This window comes from Diadema antillarum, unplaced genomic scaffold, assembly GCF_040938485.1.
Source record: "Diadema antillarum isolate AM-2024a unplaced genomic scaffold, OU_Dant_1.0 seq00000386_RagTag, whole genome shotgun sequence".
Taxonomy (NCBI): Eukaryota; Metazoa; Echinodermata; class Echinoidea; order Diadematoida; family Diadematidae; genus Diadema; species Diadema antillarum.
The window spans coordinates 2857643-2877841 of NW_027271384.1; the positions used below are offsets into that span (position 1 = coordinate 2857643).

Genomic DNA, 20199 nt, shown 5'->3' on the forward strand with positions numbered 1-20199 from the left:
GTTTTAAAGAGACCTCAGGAAGTGTTGATTTAACACCACAAATGAGCACCAGAAATGTAACGCAATCTCGGTTTTTCATATTTAACACGAGACTTTTTGCATCGCACATTTAGTAATTGTCTCTTGGTCATTGTTGGTTCGTCACTCCACTTCTCGCTTGTAACTTTAGTGGTTATCTCTCTGACACAAGTGAGTTATACACTTTGAAACATACAGTATATTTCTTGCCGTCAGAAAAAAAAAGTCAATGGTAAATAGTGAAATGAAAGTGCAATTACATGTTATGCAATGTAGCTACAAACAATGATAGATATTCAAGACTTGTTCGCCATCTGTTCTATTTGCTGTTCGTTGTAGAACAGGCAAATCTCCCTGAAGATGTTATTACTGCATGCTGTGAGAATATCTGCTCACCGTTAGATTAGACCTCCATTCAGTCACTGTCATGATTGCAAGAAATGCTTAATACATAGTTATCTAATGTTCTTTACATAGAAAGAGTAATTATGATATAAATGTACATAAATGTCGCAAGAAGCATTTTTTCCCTTTGTTCAAATGGCTAAAAACGTTGTGTCGATGATATAGATTTGAAAAACCTAAAATAGTACACTTCACTTGATCAGTCCGCTACCGGCGGTTTAAGGCTTTTCGGCAATTTTCAGGCGAATAAACAGGGCGTCGCTCGCCGGTAACGAACTCACCAAGTAAGATATGATTTCTATTGCTTTGCATCGAACACTATATTCGAACCTGGTAGAACCTCGCTGTGATGATAAAATTGATGTGAATAATGTATGCACGTTTATGTTAATTTGTGTGTGTATATGCTTCTATGAATCTCGTCCTACCTCCTCCGAGTCTCGTGCGTACGAGACGAGATCGGCTGCGAGTCTCTCCATTTTGTCCGCCAACTCCAGGTACCGCATTTTAAACTCCACCTGGTTTGGACACAAACAAAACCGTGAGGTTATTAAACGCAGTGCATTTACCTTGTTGGTCCTGTTTGGAAGTAATGAGGATTCCACATTGCTCTTGTTAGATACGGGATGATACAAAGTGTAATAAGGTGAGTCCGTTTGCATGGTTTGTATGCATCATTGCGCAGTGCTCACTAAGTTTCTGCAGTGCAGCGACGCCAACGGGCCCTCTACAAATCGGTCTGTCCGGGCTCTTATTTGTGACGGAATAGTATTTATATACTGCGTAGCGAGCTCAAAATCTATAGCTAGAAGGGGAAGATTCGAAAGTTCAATTCAGGCCAATGCAATCAAATGTATTTCATTGTCATTGTAAAGATTCGAATTTCTAATAAACAGACAAGACATTTGGGAACTATTAAAGATGTCTCCTCCCTACGTTATAGGGCTCTCATAAATGAATGTCACCTTAATATTTTCACACAGAATGTTACATGATGAGATTCGTAGCACTGCAAGTACTACTTATATCAAGGAAAATAAAAGTGACAGCGACAATGATTGTCCTAGAATATAACGATAAAATGACAGCAAAATCATCATTATTATCATCATTGTCATCATCTTTGTTATCAATGTACAAATGATGTATCATCACCCTTTGCCACGAGCACTGAGGATTTGCCTTCTACACAAAAGGGTCCAGAAAGACGAATCTTTATTGGTAGCCTCCTCCCACATTGTAATGACCAGAGATGCGAGTAAAATGCTTTCGAAAGTTTGTATGGCTTTCCCTCATTTTGTTCACCACTGTCTGTGCGAAAAACAGTTATAAGGCTTTTTTTAAAGAAGGCCAGGTCAAGAAATACTTTATTATTCAAAACATCTTGTCAAACGACGAAGGCGCTACCACGACAACTTTTAACCATTTTCTGGACAAACATCTGAATTATTGCCATTAAGACGATCATGAACAGGTTGACAATGATAGAGATTAGACTTTCAAGAATGTCTGTTTTTTTTATACCTCGATATCACTAACAGCCCGCATGGTTCCGCACAGCGTGAAGGCCCGGTCAATGGGGTCGGTACTGGCCAGGCACACGTAAGCCTCGCTCGCCAGCCCCCCGTAGATCTCCAGCGTGCCAACAGATCGTTGGAGATCGTCCACATCACCCGACTCGAAGGCGTTGGTACTGACCTCGGGTATGGTCAGGTCGGCTTCCAGCAGCATCTAATACTCCCGGACGTGAAAAGAAATAGGTTAGTCCAATAACAGCCATGTACATGTTTTCAATTCTTGTTTAAAATAACGTCATCGTCGATTAGAGGAAATTAACACCTTTTCACTGATACTGCACTCGGTACATGACAGGAAATAGTTTTTAAGATACTATCAAGATTATAACATAATCTTATGTTTAAATCCTTTTAATTTGTTTTTCGGCGGATTATATCTCAAATTGACAAAAGTAAATACATCTGTTTTTGCAGATAACTCTTGACATAATTGAACTATCAGCTAGGCAGCTGGAATTTCTTGTATTTTGGAGTCGCGACGTTTCACGTCCTCTCCGGGACGCGTCATCAGGCCGACTGATCTTTGACGGCAATTGGTTGTTGACCCGTAACAGGGTCGGGGAATTTTGAAATGATCAAAATGATCTACTTTACCTGGATTACTGAAGACTTTCACAGACATATCTTTATACATATGTATATACAAGTATATAATATATACACACCTTTATATAATATAAATAATAAGTCAGAGAGAGGAAAGAGAGAAATTGGAAGACACATTAAACATGTGGGTTGTTTACCTTCACGATGGCGAAGCTATTCAACTGTGCGGCACGGATGATGGGAGTGACGTCAGGATGTATGTCGTTTGACTCACAGTGACAGTCGATGATTTCAAGTCTCTCACTCTCAGGCTGCATACAGGCAGGGTGGACAGAATTTTAACAAAGACAAAATAGAGTAGCAAAGCAATATTCACTCGTGGAGCACATTTCGTTGCACATTAGTACAGGAAACACTTTCTACCTACTCAGCTGATTGTGATAAAAATGTTACACACTAAATGGTAACATCAACTGGTACAATCAAATCAACAGTTTGATTTCAAAACGGATCAAGTACCATTTTCAAATATTTCAAAGTAGGTCCATTATTGACAGGGCAAACTAAAACCTTCCAGTGATACCTCACGTGTGATACAGAACAATGCATATTAAAGGGATCGTATAGTTTTGGTTGAGACCTAATTTCAGATTTCTAACATTTTTAGGTGAGATAATGAAAAACCTCTTATGAAATATGAAAGAGCATGTAATTCTATGAAGAACTCAACGTTTATTTGATGAAAATTGGTTTTGAAATGGCTGAGATATCCAAAAAAAGAGCGATTCTAATAAAGTGTGGGACCCACACTTTATTACGATCGCTTTGTTTTACTTTGTTTTTGGATGTTGCATTAATTCCTAACCCGAGTTTCATCAAATAAACTTTGAATTCCTCTTAAAATGGTATGCTCTGTACTATATGTGACCCTGCACCTCAAAACATACAAAAAGTCGCCAGACATGAATTTTTAGTTAAGACCATATTCTGAAAGAGCAGACTTTAAGCTTTAAAATGATGTATAATTCAAATCAAATGGACTCTCCTAACCTATCTAAATATTGGAAAGAAAGCACAAACTCAGGGAAAGTGTGAATTGAGAAAAGAGGCTCTGAAGTACCGTGTCTATTCAAGCACTTAATCTTTACCAAACCGTGCTGGCTGGCTGTGCGATGAATGGGACAAAAAACAGGAAGTAAACCACCAGAGTAACAACAATGAAGGGATTATCAGATTAAACTGAAATAAGCATGCCTCATTAACACATTCTGTCCATAATAATGTCAACTTTCAAAGCAGTAGCACTATCCTTTCAAAGGTTATTAGAGTTGAAAGTGAAGAGTGTGGACAAGGTTTTGCAGAAATGAAAAGGGGATTCTAAAGACACACCTAATCACACTATTCTACTAAAGAAGTTCGAGATAAACTGCTAAAAAACACACTTTCCTGCCCGTTTTATGATACCAAATTTTAGCATAAAGTAAAAGAAGACCCGCTCTTTCAGAAAATATGAAAAAGTCAAGTTCGGCTAGGTTGACCCATTTCACTTATTTTCAGTTCAGTGTGTGCGACTTTATGTTCGTTTTGAGGTGGACGGTCACATACAAAGTGTTATCTTGGTATCTTGCAAAAAGTTAAAAGCCCAATTCTCATCTCCACCAATACTGTACCATCCCTTTAAGGTTATATATTAATAAGAATGGAGTTAACTCATTCTGCAAACAAAATTTTCCAGATTGAAGCTGCTTGTTTGTGGTTGGTTTTCTTTTTTGCTTGTTTGTTGTTGTTGTTTTTGTTTTACTGGAGTTATTCTGGTGTATTCTGACGTAACCTGAACAACTAGTCAATTATGTCATTTCTGTTTGTCACACGATTTAATTAAAGCAAACGACCAGGAAAAGAGATGACACTTTCTTTTCTTTATCAGAACTAGTCGTCTTATAACCTTATAGCGCTTAAACTCTGCTGAGATAATAGATGGAACTGATCAAACGGCAGTATGTGGGATGTACTTCTGCTGTAAATGTTTTTCGAGGTTGAACAATTTCAACATGAAAGAAGATTTTGAAAATGTATTTTAAGAACTAATGTTATCTATATAGCTTAGCAAATCTCTGAAATAACGCTAATTTACTAGCCAGTGATTTTCACTCTTCATTTTTGCCATGGCGATATCACAGGTACTGGGCATACTCATGTGTGTGCGCGAGTGTGTGTGTGTGTGTGTGTGTGTGTACACGATCAGTCATGTTGATGCGCACTATTCTGCGCATTCGAGCTTGGTGCTGCTCGTACGTCACTTACCCTGTCATTGGCGTACTCGAGAAGGACTCGAACAGCTTCGTGGAAGTCGGCATCTACAGCACGCAACATAGCGTCACCAATGCTTACATTGGCTTCCAGCAAGGGATAAATGATGCCTGGGTATAAAAATGCACATTGACACAATTATGTTGACATACAAAGACTAAATGTAGATATGGGGGTGTTTCATCCAGTGTTTTGTCAGTGATTTTCAGTGACAAATTGTCTCTCAGCCAATCAGATGCAGGGATTTCAGTAGCTTAAAACATTTGTCAGTGACGCCCGGACATGTTTCATGAAACGCTGTCAAGGAGATAGATTAATACATACCATATTATGTACGTTCATTACTACGTATAAATATGAAGATGGACGAATGGATATTTATGATTAAAGTAATCGAAGATAAATGTAGGAAATACAGTAACAGTATGAATACATCAAAAATGAATCAACAAACAAATTTTACTGCTATATCGTTTGCACACGGGCAGTATAACAATATTCATCGTAGGAGTCCACGTTATTAGGTATGTAAGGTATATTGACGAGATAAATTGATATAATGATGTATTCTACTGAATAGCTGCTCTCTTTACGTGCAACCGTCCATTCTAGCGTCAAAACTTTAACTTTGACACTTTTTCACTTGAAATTGTTCATACACAACATCAGTTTAACCGAAGACGCCGAATTCTTCATTCGTATCTTTAGCGTTCATCCAGAGGGATGCAATCCCAAACAATTTTGTTTTGTTTGTTTGTGTGTGTGCTTTATCTGTTTGCAACAGCGCCCTCACCGAGATATCCCTCTGATATGCCGCGACACAGTGCGGTGTATCCCCCCTCATCCTTTGCGTTGATGTCAAGACCAGTTTTGTAGCGAGAGGCAAGGAGCGATGTAATGGCGGCTACGTCCCCCGTCGCTGCGGCGTGAGAAAACGCCTCCTGTGGGGTCATCGTGTTCTCTTCGTCCTCCTCACCCATTTCTGTTTTTCCCCCTTTTCAACTTACAAAAAAAAAGGAGTCGTTGGCCAATTCTTCGACAGGTGAGCTTCTTCAATGACGCTCTGAAATGAAAAAGAGTTCGATCATTAACGTCATGCCTTTCTGCGCCTGATTCTGAATGCTTTTGTCACACACACACACAAACACACACAATCCAAATATAACAGTTATAAAACATATCGCTATAAAAGCGGGAGTTCGATTCATCTATTTTTAAACATCAGGTCGTTCGTTAAGCACAGTCAATGATGTGGAATTAATGTGTGTATGTGCTCACACACATGCATACACAAACACCATGAACATTTTCTTATGGATGTTTCTCAAGGACGCACAGACAAAGAAACAGACATGCCTTTGACTGTGTGTGTCTGCTGTATATTATACAGCAGGCCTGGCGTTTCGGCTCATAAAACCACACGTTTGAATCCGTGGTTATGTTTACATTACATGTACAAATATCATCATTTCCACCTCATAACCTATATAACAGTCACATTGTTACCCACGAACAACCAGCTTCTTTATAGCACATCTTGCTAAGATAGCACTACGAGCGTTAAAAGCTTCAAATGGGACAATCTTTCTCCCTCGCTAGCTGCTCATCATCTTCCCCCCCCCCCCCCATCTCCCTCTCCCTCCCTCTCTCTCTCTCTCCCTCTCTCTCTCCGTTTCTTAGTTTCTCCTTCTCTCTCTCTCTCGCTTAAAGTGCATGAGTCCCAAAAAACATAAAGATAATCACATTGACCTTGACGTCTTTTGCGCGCATATCTACAGTCAGTATAATCGACTGAATCCAGACGCTGTGGCAGTTCATCACAAAATGGCAAAGTGACTGACGTGGGTAAGTGCATTGGTCAGGGACAGATTAATGACGGTAATCTACGGGCTTAAGTAATGTTAGAGAGAAAAAAAAAAACTCTTTTGCCTGCAAGCAGTAAGTATGATTGAGTTCAGCCAATTGTTTTTTCTCTGTTCAACAACACAGAAACGAAATTGAATAAACACGCATGGGTTTACGCACCTGACAAACGCTATGTACGTATTTGATACACAGACACACCCCCCCCCCCTTTAACCGAGGTACAAACTGTAATCATAAGAACAAAAAAGTGAAGTCCAAACACTAATTCAGGGAGATAGAAAATGAGAGTAGGAAAGTAATACATTTACATTGAAAGCAATATACATATATATATATATATATATATATATATATATATATATATATATATATATATACTTGGTGATTCTATCCTTCTATGAAGAGTGCTCGATATCCTCAAAGGAAGAGCTTTAGACAGAAGTGTTGGAACAAGTTCACTCGGTTGACAGGAGGTTCATTCGTATTTTATTGCTATAATATACCGATGAACCTGCTGTCAACCAAGTGAACTTGTTCCAACACTTATATATATATATATGTATGTATATATATATATATATATATATATATATATATATATATATATGACCCTGCATCACAAAGCCAACAAAAAGTCGCCAGATATGGATTTTTAGTTGAGGGCAGATTCTTTAACAGCAGACTCTAAAGCTTTAAAACGATGGATAACTCGATAGAAATGGACTCCCCTAACCCATCTAAATACTAGAAAGAAAGCACACACTCTGGAAAGTCTGAAATGAGAAAAGAGGCTCATCTCTACCAAGCTGTGCTAGCTGTGCAATGAAAGGGACAAAACACAGGATGTAAACCACTGGAGCAACAACAATGAAGGAATTATTAGATTAAGCTGAAATTGAGCATGTTCTATTAACACATTCTGTCCATGATTAATGCCAACTTTCAAAGCAGTAGAGCTATTCTTTCAAAAGTTATTAGACTTGAAACTGAAGAGTGTGTAAAGGATTTCAAGAAATGAAAAGGGGACTCTAAGACATACCTGATCATTCTATTCTCCCCCAAAAATGGGTTGAAAAAAAACTGCTGAAAACACACTTTCCCTTTCATGTTATGATCCCAAACTTAAGAATAGTGTAAAACAAGGATAGCTCTTTCAGAAAATAGGAAAAACTCAAGATTGACTTGGTTGACCCATTTCACCTTTTTTGAGTCCTCACGTAAAATCAAAGGGTGCGACTTTTTTGTTCGTTTTGTGATGCACGGTCATATATATATATATATATATATATATATATATGTATATATATATATATACATATTATCACGACGAAAAAGAAGCCATTACGGGAAGTTGAGATGAACTCTTTAATAGCTTCATACCTCTCCCGCAATTCGAGACGAGGGAAAACTAAAGCATATAAGTCTGTGCTTTTATACTGAGATGCACGAAAGCGTTCTGGATTTAGATAATTGCTACCGTAAAGTAGAGTCAATCTCCAACCTCGGCCGCTTTCTGAAGGTCCTCTGACACCGAGTAAATGGGACCCGGATGCCTTCATATCCGCTCGAAAGGGAAAGCAGTTGACTATCATCTTAATAGGTTGATGTCCTTTGTACATGAAGAGATGGAGAAGGAGAGGTTCAGCGCGTCGTTGGAAAGTGGCGCAGGAGGTTTATGATTTGATTCCCGCAAGGAATTTTGGTGCTGATGCCGACAAAAGCGTTTCCATTTAACAGTTTGAGATTCAATTACCATACGAAGAGTGGATGAATGTAGGATTTCCGTTTAGATATGTGTAAATATAAGAAGAGATTGAATGCAAAAAGAGATAAATCCATGCTAATTTATTTGAGAAATTTGAGACTAAAGCTGCTGACAAACAGATAAAAAGAATTAAAATATGTGTGATAATTGCACAAACAATTTCAAAAATGTATCTATTTTATGTAACGAGTGGGTATCATTGAACAGATTTTCCTTTTCTCTATTTGATGATGACCTTACGTTAGAAATTTTGAAAGTAATGATGTTTGTACGTTTTTGTATTCAAACTCTTCTAACATCTCCAGGAATTGTACTCAAACAGTGCAGATACTCGCACGGGGACGTGTTTGGAAATTTCAAAGATAGCTTTCGACATGAAAACCAACTGACGAAACAGCATTACTCAGACCTTTCCGAACTGGAGAATCTTGGATTATTACGGATGCATTCATTATGACATACGGCTATTAGGTGCTGAAAAGATAGGCTTTCAACGTACGTGCATAAAAGTACCAGCAAAACCATAAGCTGAGTATATTTACAAGGATCTAATGTGCAATACAGGATCATTTGTCAGTTGCCTTTATCATATGGACTGAAATAGAAACAAAGAGAATTCGGGGTCATCCCACTAAATCGACACCCACGAGTCACACAGCCTATGAGTTCTACACCAGGCAAATAATGCCCATGAGCTCGACACTAGGTAAAAACAGCCCACAAGTTCGACAGATACAACACGGGGCTTAATGTGTCGGTCTCGTGGGCCTTGGGCTTTAGTGTCGAACTAATGGGCTGTATGACTCGTGAGCTGCATAACTCATGGGCTGTATGACTCGTGAGCTCTATGACTCGTGCGCTGTATGACTCGTGGGTGTTGGTCTCGTCACGCGCACCCGAGAATTCGACCGATGTTTCTGATGCATAACTACTGTACAACGTTTTGACGTTTACCCATTGGTTTGTTTGGTTCTAATTTAAAGGACAACTATATATTAAAATCTCGTGTTGAACAGTGTTGAACGGATAAACACACCCAATGTCAGCTTTCTCTGGTCTAAGACATGTCTATAGCCAGATGATAATAGTTTTGTGCGTCCCATTAGAATACAGAGCGAGTGTCTGTAGCTTTGCCTAGACTGGGTGTAGACCATTACCTGGAACAGTTCGAACTATAGGTGGTTTACTCAATGCAGTGACGTTAGGTATGGAAATGAAAATGGTATTATGAAATTATGGTTCTTTCAAATCATATATGTTTTATCTTAAGATAATGAATCTCTGTTTGATAATTACGTGTACTCGCGCTCGCGAGCATTTTTTAACGTGTTCAGTGTTTCATGCAGTATGAGCTGATCATTATCAGGTTTAAGTAGAGAGCTGTCTTCATCGCTTTGTGTTTGTAACAGAATGCGTGAGATTTAGGGTGTTGAGTATCACAATGTAATGACGTCACTGGTATCATCGACTTTCCCTGGCCTTTCTTGCTTTGTTTCCTTCCCCCTCATTAATTTGATCGGAGGATAATCAAGCTCTTCTCTTGAAAGGAGGCTTTCCCTATAATTCTTTAAGCCAGGACATGGATCGATAGCTCAAGCAATGTTTTCATGTGTTCTCAGGAAACAATAATAAGATTTATATTATTGGTGATCAATGCGATGAGTCTTCTTTGTCTTCTCAGGACACTGAATCTGTTGAGGTGAGGATTCAGCCTTTAACTCTCTGCATGATTTTACTTAGAAACCACTTCATGAAATGTTAAAGAGCATACAATTCTTCGAGGAATTCAAAGTTCGTTTGCTGAAATTCGGTTTTGTAATCTGGCTGAGATATCCAGAAACAAAGTAAAACAAAGCAATCCCAATAATAGGTGGGCATCAAATATTATACGGATTGCTTTGTTTTTGATATCTCAGCCATTTCAAAAAAATTTTTATTGCAAATAAACTTTGAAATTCTGTTTAGAATTACATGTTCTTTGATATCTCATAAGAGGTTTCACATTAACTCTAGAATTCATCATTTAAAAAAATGCTGGAAACCTGTAGCATCATCTCAACCTAAACTGTACCATCCCTTTAAGAAAATCAAAATCAATACCATCTGCTTTTGCACGTAGTGCTATCAATATAAAGTTTCTCACAAAGTAGAAAGCGAGATTGTCATACGTAAAAGTTTTCATTCACATTAATAGCAACAAAATCAAGGGTAGCCTAATACAACCTTAGCAATAGATAAGAATTTCACATCTCAGGAATTTGAAATGGTACTTCCGTCTTGTGGTCTCTGTATTTTGATATATTTTCATTTATAATTCCAATGTTTCAAATCAATGGATGACAATCAGTATGTGTGTGGGTGTGTGTGTATGTGTGATTTAGAAGCCGTATTGAAATGTTTCGTTATACTATCTATCCTTATACAGCGTTGCCGAATAGATTATGTCTGACTTATATCTGAAATCTATACTGTTTTGTTACACTATGTTCTGGCTGTTTTATTTCTCTTTTTGTTTTAAAGACAATAGTGAACATGGAATTGTTTTCCACTGTAAAAATCTTCATCCATTAGATGACTCTTTATAGGTAAGCTGCCCATTGCTACGAATTACTGAGCAATGAGATTCTATAGTTTGAACGGACTTTGAGCTTAAACGCAATAATATATCAAAATTGCAGGTGGCAGAGACCAAGCTGGAGAGAGAAGCGAAAGAAAATGATATTTTTTTTCATTCTCTCTCTTCTGTTTGTTTTCAAACTTGACATTTAGAATTGGTATTTTCATGGATAGCAATGCACTGAAGGTTGTAGATGTTTGCTCTGTGATCAGGTTACAAGCTTCACCTATGCAAGATAGAGTAGTGAAGCCTGTTATGATTATTCGTGACTACTGGCTTATTGAAAGTGTGATATTTGCAAGAATTAAGTAGCTCCATGGCCCTGTTTCATTACCATGGGAACTATATTGAGCTACACAATTAAAATCCATAGTTGGGACAGATTCAGATCAAATCTTGTTGGGAAGGATTTAAATAGACATTGAAAATGTATTCTACAACATGGAAAGGAGGGGCTCAAGTTGTTATCGCCATAATGACTTAGTGAGTGAAATATTTTCTGTCTTCTGACGACTGATTTCTCCAAAAAATAGTCCAAAAATCAGTCGAATTGAACTTGGGATTGATTGTAAAGCTTAGTGAAACAGGCCTGAATATGCCTGTATGTGCTGGTTGCTGAGTATCCTAATCAGCGTGCAGAAATTAGCTTGGCCGCGGGCCAGTGGCTTATGACTCGGGTGGTGTAGGCCACAGTTGGCGGTTCGATGCCCCAGCTGTGTTTTTCTGACAAGTTCTCAATCGGTTTCAGTTTGTCTGTCTGTCTGTCTCTGTCTATCTATCTATCTCTTTCTCTCCCTCCCTCCCTCACGCGCGCACACACACACACACACTACAAGTATTCAAAAGAACAGAGAGAAAAGAGATTTAAAAAAATCTCCGAATTCTAGGCCATTGGAAGAAGGCTAAGAATGCAGTGATTGACACAATATGAGAGAGGACTATTGGCCGAAAAGCCAAATGAGAAAATGGCAGCAGTGTCGGGGAAAAAAACAGGGCGTGAAACAAACGCAATTTGCCTCTCCAACAGGCCGTGTCCAGCCCAATGACAGATGAACCAGCCGTAAAACCTACGGTATGGCTGTCGATTTCCCAAGTGTTTTCATAATATCAGCTGGAAAATAGGTTCGTAATAAGCATTGTTCGCATCCACACCGTCATACACAATCTGGAAGCTGCATGATCTGACCCACTTTATATATATGTATGTATATATATAATACATAATATATATATATACATATATATATATATATATATATGTATATATATATATATATATATGTATGTATGTATGTATGTATGTATATCTCAATGACATACAACATTTTCTCTCCAAGTTTATTCTTCCTTTCTTTTCTTGTCTTTTTGATGGAAAGACGAAAGTCTCTTGCTTGACTAGTGATGCACTGTGTGCAGTCTTATGGGTATGGTCCAATAACTATAACCATGCCATTATAAGGACCATCGCTTAACAAGCTTGCTTTAAAGGTATTAGCCCACATTTGCAAACCAACGAAAATCAAAACTGCATAAAATAGGTCCAATATGACTTCAAGTACAAGTTATAACAGTAACATACCTCACCTGTTGCTCTTTGTCAATACCATTCTATAAAAGAAATCGTTTTAAAATCAATTTTCAAACCGGGTCAACCCGACCCAAAATCGAATTACGAACGCGGGCTAGCTACGTACATGTAACTTACACATGTATCGCATGCATGATGTAGTACGTACGTGGACCCGAGCTAGCGAGCGTTATACGCATGCATACGGTGTATTTTCATTTATTTTTATGAAAGTAATTGACTAATTGGAACGAAATTTTGCACAGGTGTTACTGCAATCATACCCAAACTCCATGCTAACTATGAGACCAATTGCTGCAGGTTTACAAATGTGGGCTAATACCTTTAAAGTTGATTCCATCGTTTTCCTCCAACATTTTTTTTTTTTACTTGAATTTCAACTTTGATATATTGATCGCTCTGGTCTATGTTGATAATATTAGTTGTACATCTAAGCTGAATAACAAGAATCATTTCATGGTTTTACATGTCATGCAATTTCATTGACAAATGCGAAAATAAATTGATATTGAATATTGAAATTGAAAGCAATGAGAGCCAGCTCTTCAGCACACACGTAGTCACTCGAATAAACACGATGAAAAACCGCTTGTTGATACACCAATTTGGTAAAGTGCATCATACAAATTGGCATCTTTCTGGTTGTTGTGGGTTTGTTTGTTTTTTTCCAGAGATCGTGTCGGATACTGTGTCTTGCGATTGTAGTGTGTATGAGAAGTGGGTATATTAGCCACTTCTTCATTGGGCTCCTGTATTAAGAATTATTGACCTATCACTACATATCCGTAATATACAGTCAGAACAACGGCAGGAATATCATTATGTCATTTGAGCTATTAGATTCGCTTGAGAGGAAAGAGCGGGTAGGTTTTCGATATTATACGGGTCATTAGTTTGAATAGTTAAAGGCTTGGTTGATGACAAAATGCATACTGGCGGTACATGATAAAGTGAGTTCTGTTTTCTGTGTGTGTGTGTGTGTGTGTGTGTGTGTGTGTGTGTGTGTGTGTGTGTGTGTGTGTGTGTGTGTGTTTGCTTGCTTGTTTTTTTATAGGCTTTATGACATACAAATGCATGTTGATTTGTGTTGATTCATGATACCCTCAACATCACTTTTGCGGTGAAACGAATATCTAGAAACAATTCATATATATATTTTGTTCTAATTTTTCTTCTATTTTTCTTCAGATTACTTGGATACGCCCACAAAACAAAACCTTCCAAACCAAGATTCTGGTTTTGACAATCATTGCTAAAGTACTGATATGTTTAACAAAGACATTGGAATGCACCTTCCCCTTGACTCAACATAACTTGTATGTTCCCTCGCCATGTCTTTCGTTAGTCACATTAATGTCACAAAAACATGCACGCTATGCTGAGTCGAGGGGAAGGTGCACAGAGCTGGGACGCGATGTTATGCTTTCAAAAGCGTGGGAGTGACAGATTGCATGAAAAAACGAACAAACAATTGGACCCTGAAACTCATCGAAGTGTCTGTAGAACAGCTTGCAATGTGTTGACCCCTGATTAAAAGTCAAGGCACTATTTAATCTGGAGGTCTATGGTTCGAGTCACTGCCACCAGCCGCATTGCCTTGACATTTTGAGGGGATTTATAAAGTCGTCGTGGATCGGTCCAGTGGTCGTTGGCCTCTTGGCATTTAGTTGTTGTTATTGCCTCTTAAGTGACTATTTGATCGAGAAAAAAAAAGAAAAGAAATTTTCATTCCGCCAAAACAGGCTCATCTAAGGCAAATCAAAAGACTGGTAAGTGAATGTTTCGTTGTAGATTTTTTTTTCGAAATAAAAGGTGTTTGCCACATTTTCTGAACAGCGCTAATATTGTTCAATTTTATCACAGGGAAGAAACAAGAAGAAGCCGATGTCTAAAAAGAAGAAGGAGGAAGAGGAGAAAAGAAAAGAATATATTATGAGGTTACTTAAGTGACATAAAAGACCGTCTGTCTTGCCATGCGTCAACATCTTTAAGTATACTAGTAGTGCTGCGGCAGTTATTCTATGAATTTGAGATGAACGCTGAAATGTCCACGCGCACCATGCCATGTCGAGGGGACTAACAAGGCACACGATCTACAGTCGCCCACAGCGCCGCTCTCTAGGCTGCTATGTAATGGCCTGCTTTGTTTGACCCCGTGTCACAGAGTAATCACCCCTCTAAAAAGGGGTGAAAAGTATATTATAATATACATGTATACAAGTGATCTATATGCTGGTACTGGAGGCACCTTTGCCGTGCCAATTATCGCGTCAGGTCGTGGCTACTGCCAGAAATGCATTCTAAACCGGAGGAAAATCACAGAATCAGGAATGTGTATGTGTGCAAATTGACTGCACTTTGCCAAGTATGTGATAGCAACAGCATTAATGTTGACGTGTCATAATATGACATAACATGACAATAACATATTATGTTATTGTTCTACATGTGCCCCATTGTATTCATAAAACTACATGCTATGTAATGTACATTGCAAAACATGGCATACAGAAATTCTGAAGCGGACAAAATCAACGTCTGGTCGGATTGCTTCCACGCTTCCAATTATTTCATCATTAATTGTAAACATTATAAGAATAACGATATGAAAAGAATTAGTAATTCCTGGTAGGACGTACAGGCCACCTCCGGATTCGTCATTTTATCAGAATTTGGGTATTCTGAATAACAATCTTTTAAAGGGTATAAGCATAGTTTCGGTTGGGATGGGGCTTTAGGTTTCCAACTATTTCTGATGGGGATTTTAAGAGATATGGAGAAACCTCTTATGAAAAATGAAAGAGCATTGTTATAGTTCTAAGAGGAATTCAAAGTTTATTTGATGAAAATTGGTTTTGAAGTGGCTGAGATGTCAAAAACAAAGCGATCCTGATAAAAGATGGGACCCACATTGTATTAGGATCGTTTTGTTTTACTTTGTTTTTGGATATCTCAGCCATTTTAAAACAAATTTCCATCAAATAAGCTTTGAATTCCTCTCAGAATTTTGTGCTCATTAACATTTCATTAAGTGGTTTCTATATATCTTGAAAAAGTTAAAAGCTGAATCCCCACCTCAACCATTACTATACCATCCCTTTAACGGTCAAAAAAGTGACTACTCATGTCATATTAGTGTGCATTTAAATTTCTGCCTCTTTATTATTTCTTTCTATGTCAGTTGTACTCTCTGCATATACTCACATTTACATAAACACTCACACGCAAACACTTTTATGAACATCTACCAGTTTACCTACACTGCTACATAAATCTATTTACCCACACACCAATATGTCTGTTCATATACCGATCTGTCTATCTCAGCATACCTACCCATTTATATCCGTCGCTACTATTCGTATTCTCTATGTTAATGTATCACTCTTTCTATCTTTTCTTTTTCCATGTTTAACCCTTCAACCACTTCTACCTCAAGTGCAACCGATTTCTCTCCCCGATACATCTCAGCGTAGTATATTACAATAAATTGTCCACCTAAAGCATTATGTAAAGTTTAAGATACTTGAAATGGACTGTCAAAAGCGAAAGCCTATATCAAACTGAAACATTCTGCTTGCCTGCAGTTTGGGTATATATATACTGCTGGCAAGGGGTGTATCGGGTTAATTTTAGGACAGGATTTTCCCTCAGAGTTTAATAGATGGATCCATCCCCAGAATTACACGTACTTGCGACTACACCCTTAGCACATGTCAATCGTTTTGGCGGCGTTTATTTTCGAAGCGGCCGGGGAAAGCAGCGGGTACAGCAAGTAATACCTCTCGCTAAAGGCAACACACTCGGTCTGTTGATTAAGGTATACTCTCTTGCGTAATGTGGGATATTGTACCAAGCAATTTGCTCCTGCCTTCCTGAATCGTTTTCATATCGAAAAAAGCATACATCAAATCATTATTTCTTACTTGCCCAAGTCGCAGCAACATTTACATTACTGCATTCTCCCGCGTTACAATTTGTATTTCCTCTTTCCAGCTCTTTAAAAGGAGTTCCTCTTTTCACATCATATTATATCAGCTAATAAGTTATTTTCAAATTCATTATTTGGAATAGGATAAGATTTGTTGCATGAGCCGTCATTTTCTCAATCTCGTAATAGTTAGTAAGCCAAACGTAATGTTTACGTTAACGCATATCCCCCAAACAAACAAGCACAAACAAACAAACAAACAAGCACCCACACGCACACACACATACATGTCTGTCGAAGAGCAATTTCTTACCTCACTAATGAAAATTTTACTGCTTAATTAGATAGCAAGATAGTGCCTATTCACTTACTGAATGTCGCTTATACTACACATTACGTATAATACTGTTCTGGGGGATAATATATGAGTAAAACTGAGTAGCATTATAAAACAACGGATTGAAGCATCATTATAAAATCGTTTGCAAAATGTCATTAAGTGGAAAGTAACAGCCGCAATACTTGGGGGAAAAGAAATGGCAAGCGGCACTCAAGCTACGGCCACACGACTGTAATTGCCTTTAAAGTGTGCACATTATCTTCGTAGGAGGAAACCCAACCCAGAATGGTTGTTTTGAGCCCACGGAAATACGGATGTCTGGATGAAACAGAATCAAGACCGTGAAGAAAATATGATCGTCAAAGATATTTGGTAGACTTACCTCCTTTTGTCCTGGTAGAAATGCCAGCACCCAAAATAGCCTTCCGTGCCAAAGCTCGAAGAAACAGCATTTAGACGAACGCCGCGCCGTGAAATTCACGTTCGCTCTCGCTCGGGTGCTCAGGTGTGTTCATTGTTCGTATTATGGTATTATTTTTCTGCCTGCATATGCTCTCAGAGTGACGTATCACACGGCAAAGTGTGCGCATGATTGATCAAGGGGGCTACGTCGGCAAAAGTGGGCGGAGCTTTACACGTTTTCCGGCGCTTCTTCCATGAACAGTACCGTTCTATTTGCCAGAGCAACACGCACATTTCTGCATGTAATTAGATCTTCCCTCGATTCTCGAAATGATATCATATCCCCCCATAGGTGCGAATGTGTGTGACGAGGAAGAAATGTAAATAAAGCGGTCTTAATGGACAAGGTTGCTGTACAAACCGGTTCATCGCCAGGTGAAATGTTTGGAAAGAAATCAAATTTAGTAGTCATATGACCAGATGGTCCCAACAGCATGTTGATTGGAAGGAGTGATAGCATGTGTTATTGGCAAAAGAATTATGCATAAATTATTGACAGCAATGGATGTTCACGTAGTATGGTGTTAGTTGCACTGGGGGTACAATAAGTAAATGTAATTGCAGAAGTAATCCAAGACGTAAATATTAGAACCCATTCTTTTCCAGTTGTTGGTGATGGTGATTTTGCTTGCTTTTTTTTTCTGTTAGCAGTGACGATTGTATCGTATTTCTGGTCAATTTTTCCCAACTGCCTAGGCGAAATGCACTGCGAGATGGCTTTGCAGCTTTGAAGAAAAGTTAGGCAGGTTTTATGGATTATCCAACATATGGCAACAGCACGCTCACTACTGCAATTCGCATTAAAAGCCAACAAAGTCGAGTAGACGCCACCCACTTGTGCCACTGCGCAGTTCTCGTAGTATAGCTAATGCATCAGAGTAATCAATGAGCAATTAGTCCAGTAAATTGATCACTGCATGTACTGTCGGTCATGCATTACTGGAATCATTAATTGGTATATTGCTTGGTTGACATGTTGTAATCAGGGGCCGCGGAAATGTTTCTCAGGGTTGGGTTCGGGGCTGAGACCGGGAGGTTAGAGGTCAAACCCCCATCCTGGACTGAATGTAAGAATGGAATATTCGATAAGTTATGGGTGTGTGATTTTGGTCCATTTTTTTTTATTATTATTATTTTTTTTTTTTTTTTTTGGGGGGGGGGGGGGGGTCAGACCTCCCTCCCTTCCCCCCCCCCCCAAAAAAAGCGTTGCTGGGGGATGCAGTCCCCTCCCCCAATGTTCCGCGGCCCCTGATAATTGCTGCAGTCAAGCTAAAGGCCGTTCTTTCTGCGCTCTGACGATTATGTTGCATTACAGTTTAGCACATTAAAGGCTAGATGTGAGCAAGAGGAAGTCAATTTCCTCCCTCAGTGCACCATACATGGTGTTATGGTGGAAAAAGATATATATATACATACATATATATATATATATATATATATATATATATATATATATATATATATATTCATATATCAATATGCATTATATTGAGGTGTGAAGTTTCTCAATTTGACTTCCTCTAGAGGGAGACAAATTGAAGAATAAAAATACACCTCAAATTTCAACCCTCTGATTAATATTCTTTTGCTTTCAATAGGCATTATATTATTTACGGGGTTTTTTTTTCTGCCATTTTGATCACTTTTTAGGTGATGCTATCGAAATAAATCTAAACATAGTTGTGTCGCACAAACCTGTCAAAGAGAAGGGTGGATATTGTTGTTTTTTATTCTTTTTCTCGTTCGTGCTGTTTCTGCTGTTGTTGGCCTTGTGTTGTTTAAATTCCTTTTTTTTTTGTTGAACCCTACACTTGGCATGTTCTTGAGCAACATTCATGCACAATATCACACCATGGCCACACCAATGGTCACACACACGTCAAATATTCATGTCTTGTCGGATGTGCCTCCATTTTTCTATATGTGTCGTTCTATGTGTGTATCATTAATGTGTGGCATAAGACTCGCGACTCCCAATCGGAGGACCCGAGTTCAATTCCCGCCCAATACTTACGTCCTTGGACAAGATGGTTTTTACCCACCATGTCCCTCTCAACCAAATTGTGTATAAATGGGTACGTGGCAACGCTAGGGTGATGGTAATGGCAGGGCCCTCTGGGTAGAGCAGTGGCAAGACTGAAGAGGCTACCCTGGATAAATAAGACCTTATCATCAATTATGAAGACAGAGACAGAGACAGAGATTCTCCCGCCTGAAACCCCTAGCAAACGGGAGATTCCAAGTTGATGTGTGCGAAGCGCGAAATTCCCAGGTTCTAGATGATCTCTAGTGCTATAGCTAAGGTTTATTTTTTTCAACATACAATAGCAATAAGTAAGAAATCCTTTCCAACGGGAGACACAGAGCCAGGGCGTTAGAAATTAAATCATAAGCGGGAGAACGGGAGATTTTGCAAAAATGGGTTTTCGGCGGGTGATCTCCCGTCGAAAACGGGAGAGTTGGAGTCTCTGTGAAGATCCAGCTTTGGGAGACATTGATTGCTTTAATATTACCTGGAGATACACGACCTTATAGCAAGCAGTGTTGGGGAGACAATTATTTGTGTCTCAATGTTTTCAACTACCGTATATTATATCCCATTCAGTCGAATGCTTTACAGCTGACATTGTTTACCTGTACAATGTCTCCTTACAGCTGGATCCAGAATTAGTTTATATTATATATATATATATATATATATATATATATATATATATATATATATATATATATATGTATATATATATATATATATATATATATATATATATCCC

The 20199-nt window shown here is 38.5% G+C and overlaps 1 protein-coding gene across 1 annotated transcript in view; it reads right to left on the minus strand.

The window, feature by feature from the left end:
- The window catches only part of LOC139731918 (short transient receptor potential channel 4-like), a 33710-nt gene extending 16294 nt beyond the window's left edge, over nt 1–17416 (minus strand). The window contains exons 1-6 of the mRNA XM_071642794.1: nt 17346–17416; nt 5650–5919; nt 4851–4966; nt 2744–2857; nt 1948–2154; nt 852–941 (exon numbers count right to left, since the gene is read on the minus strand). Of these exons, the coding sequence (XP_071498895.1) occupies nt 852–941; nt 1948–2154; nt 2744–2857; nt 4851–4966; nt 5650–5836 (714 nt within the window). The 5' untranslated portion in view covers nt 5837–5919; nt 17346–17416. The remainder of the gene's footprint in view (nt 1–851; nt 942–1947; nt 2155–2743; nt 2858–4850; nt 4967–5649; nt 5920–17345) is intronic.
- Between the last annotated feature and the right edge of the window lie 2783 nt (nt 17417–20199).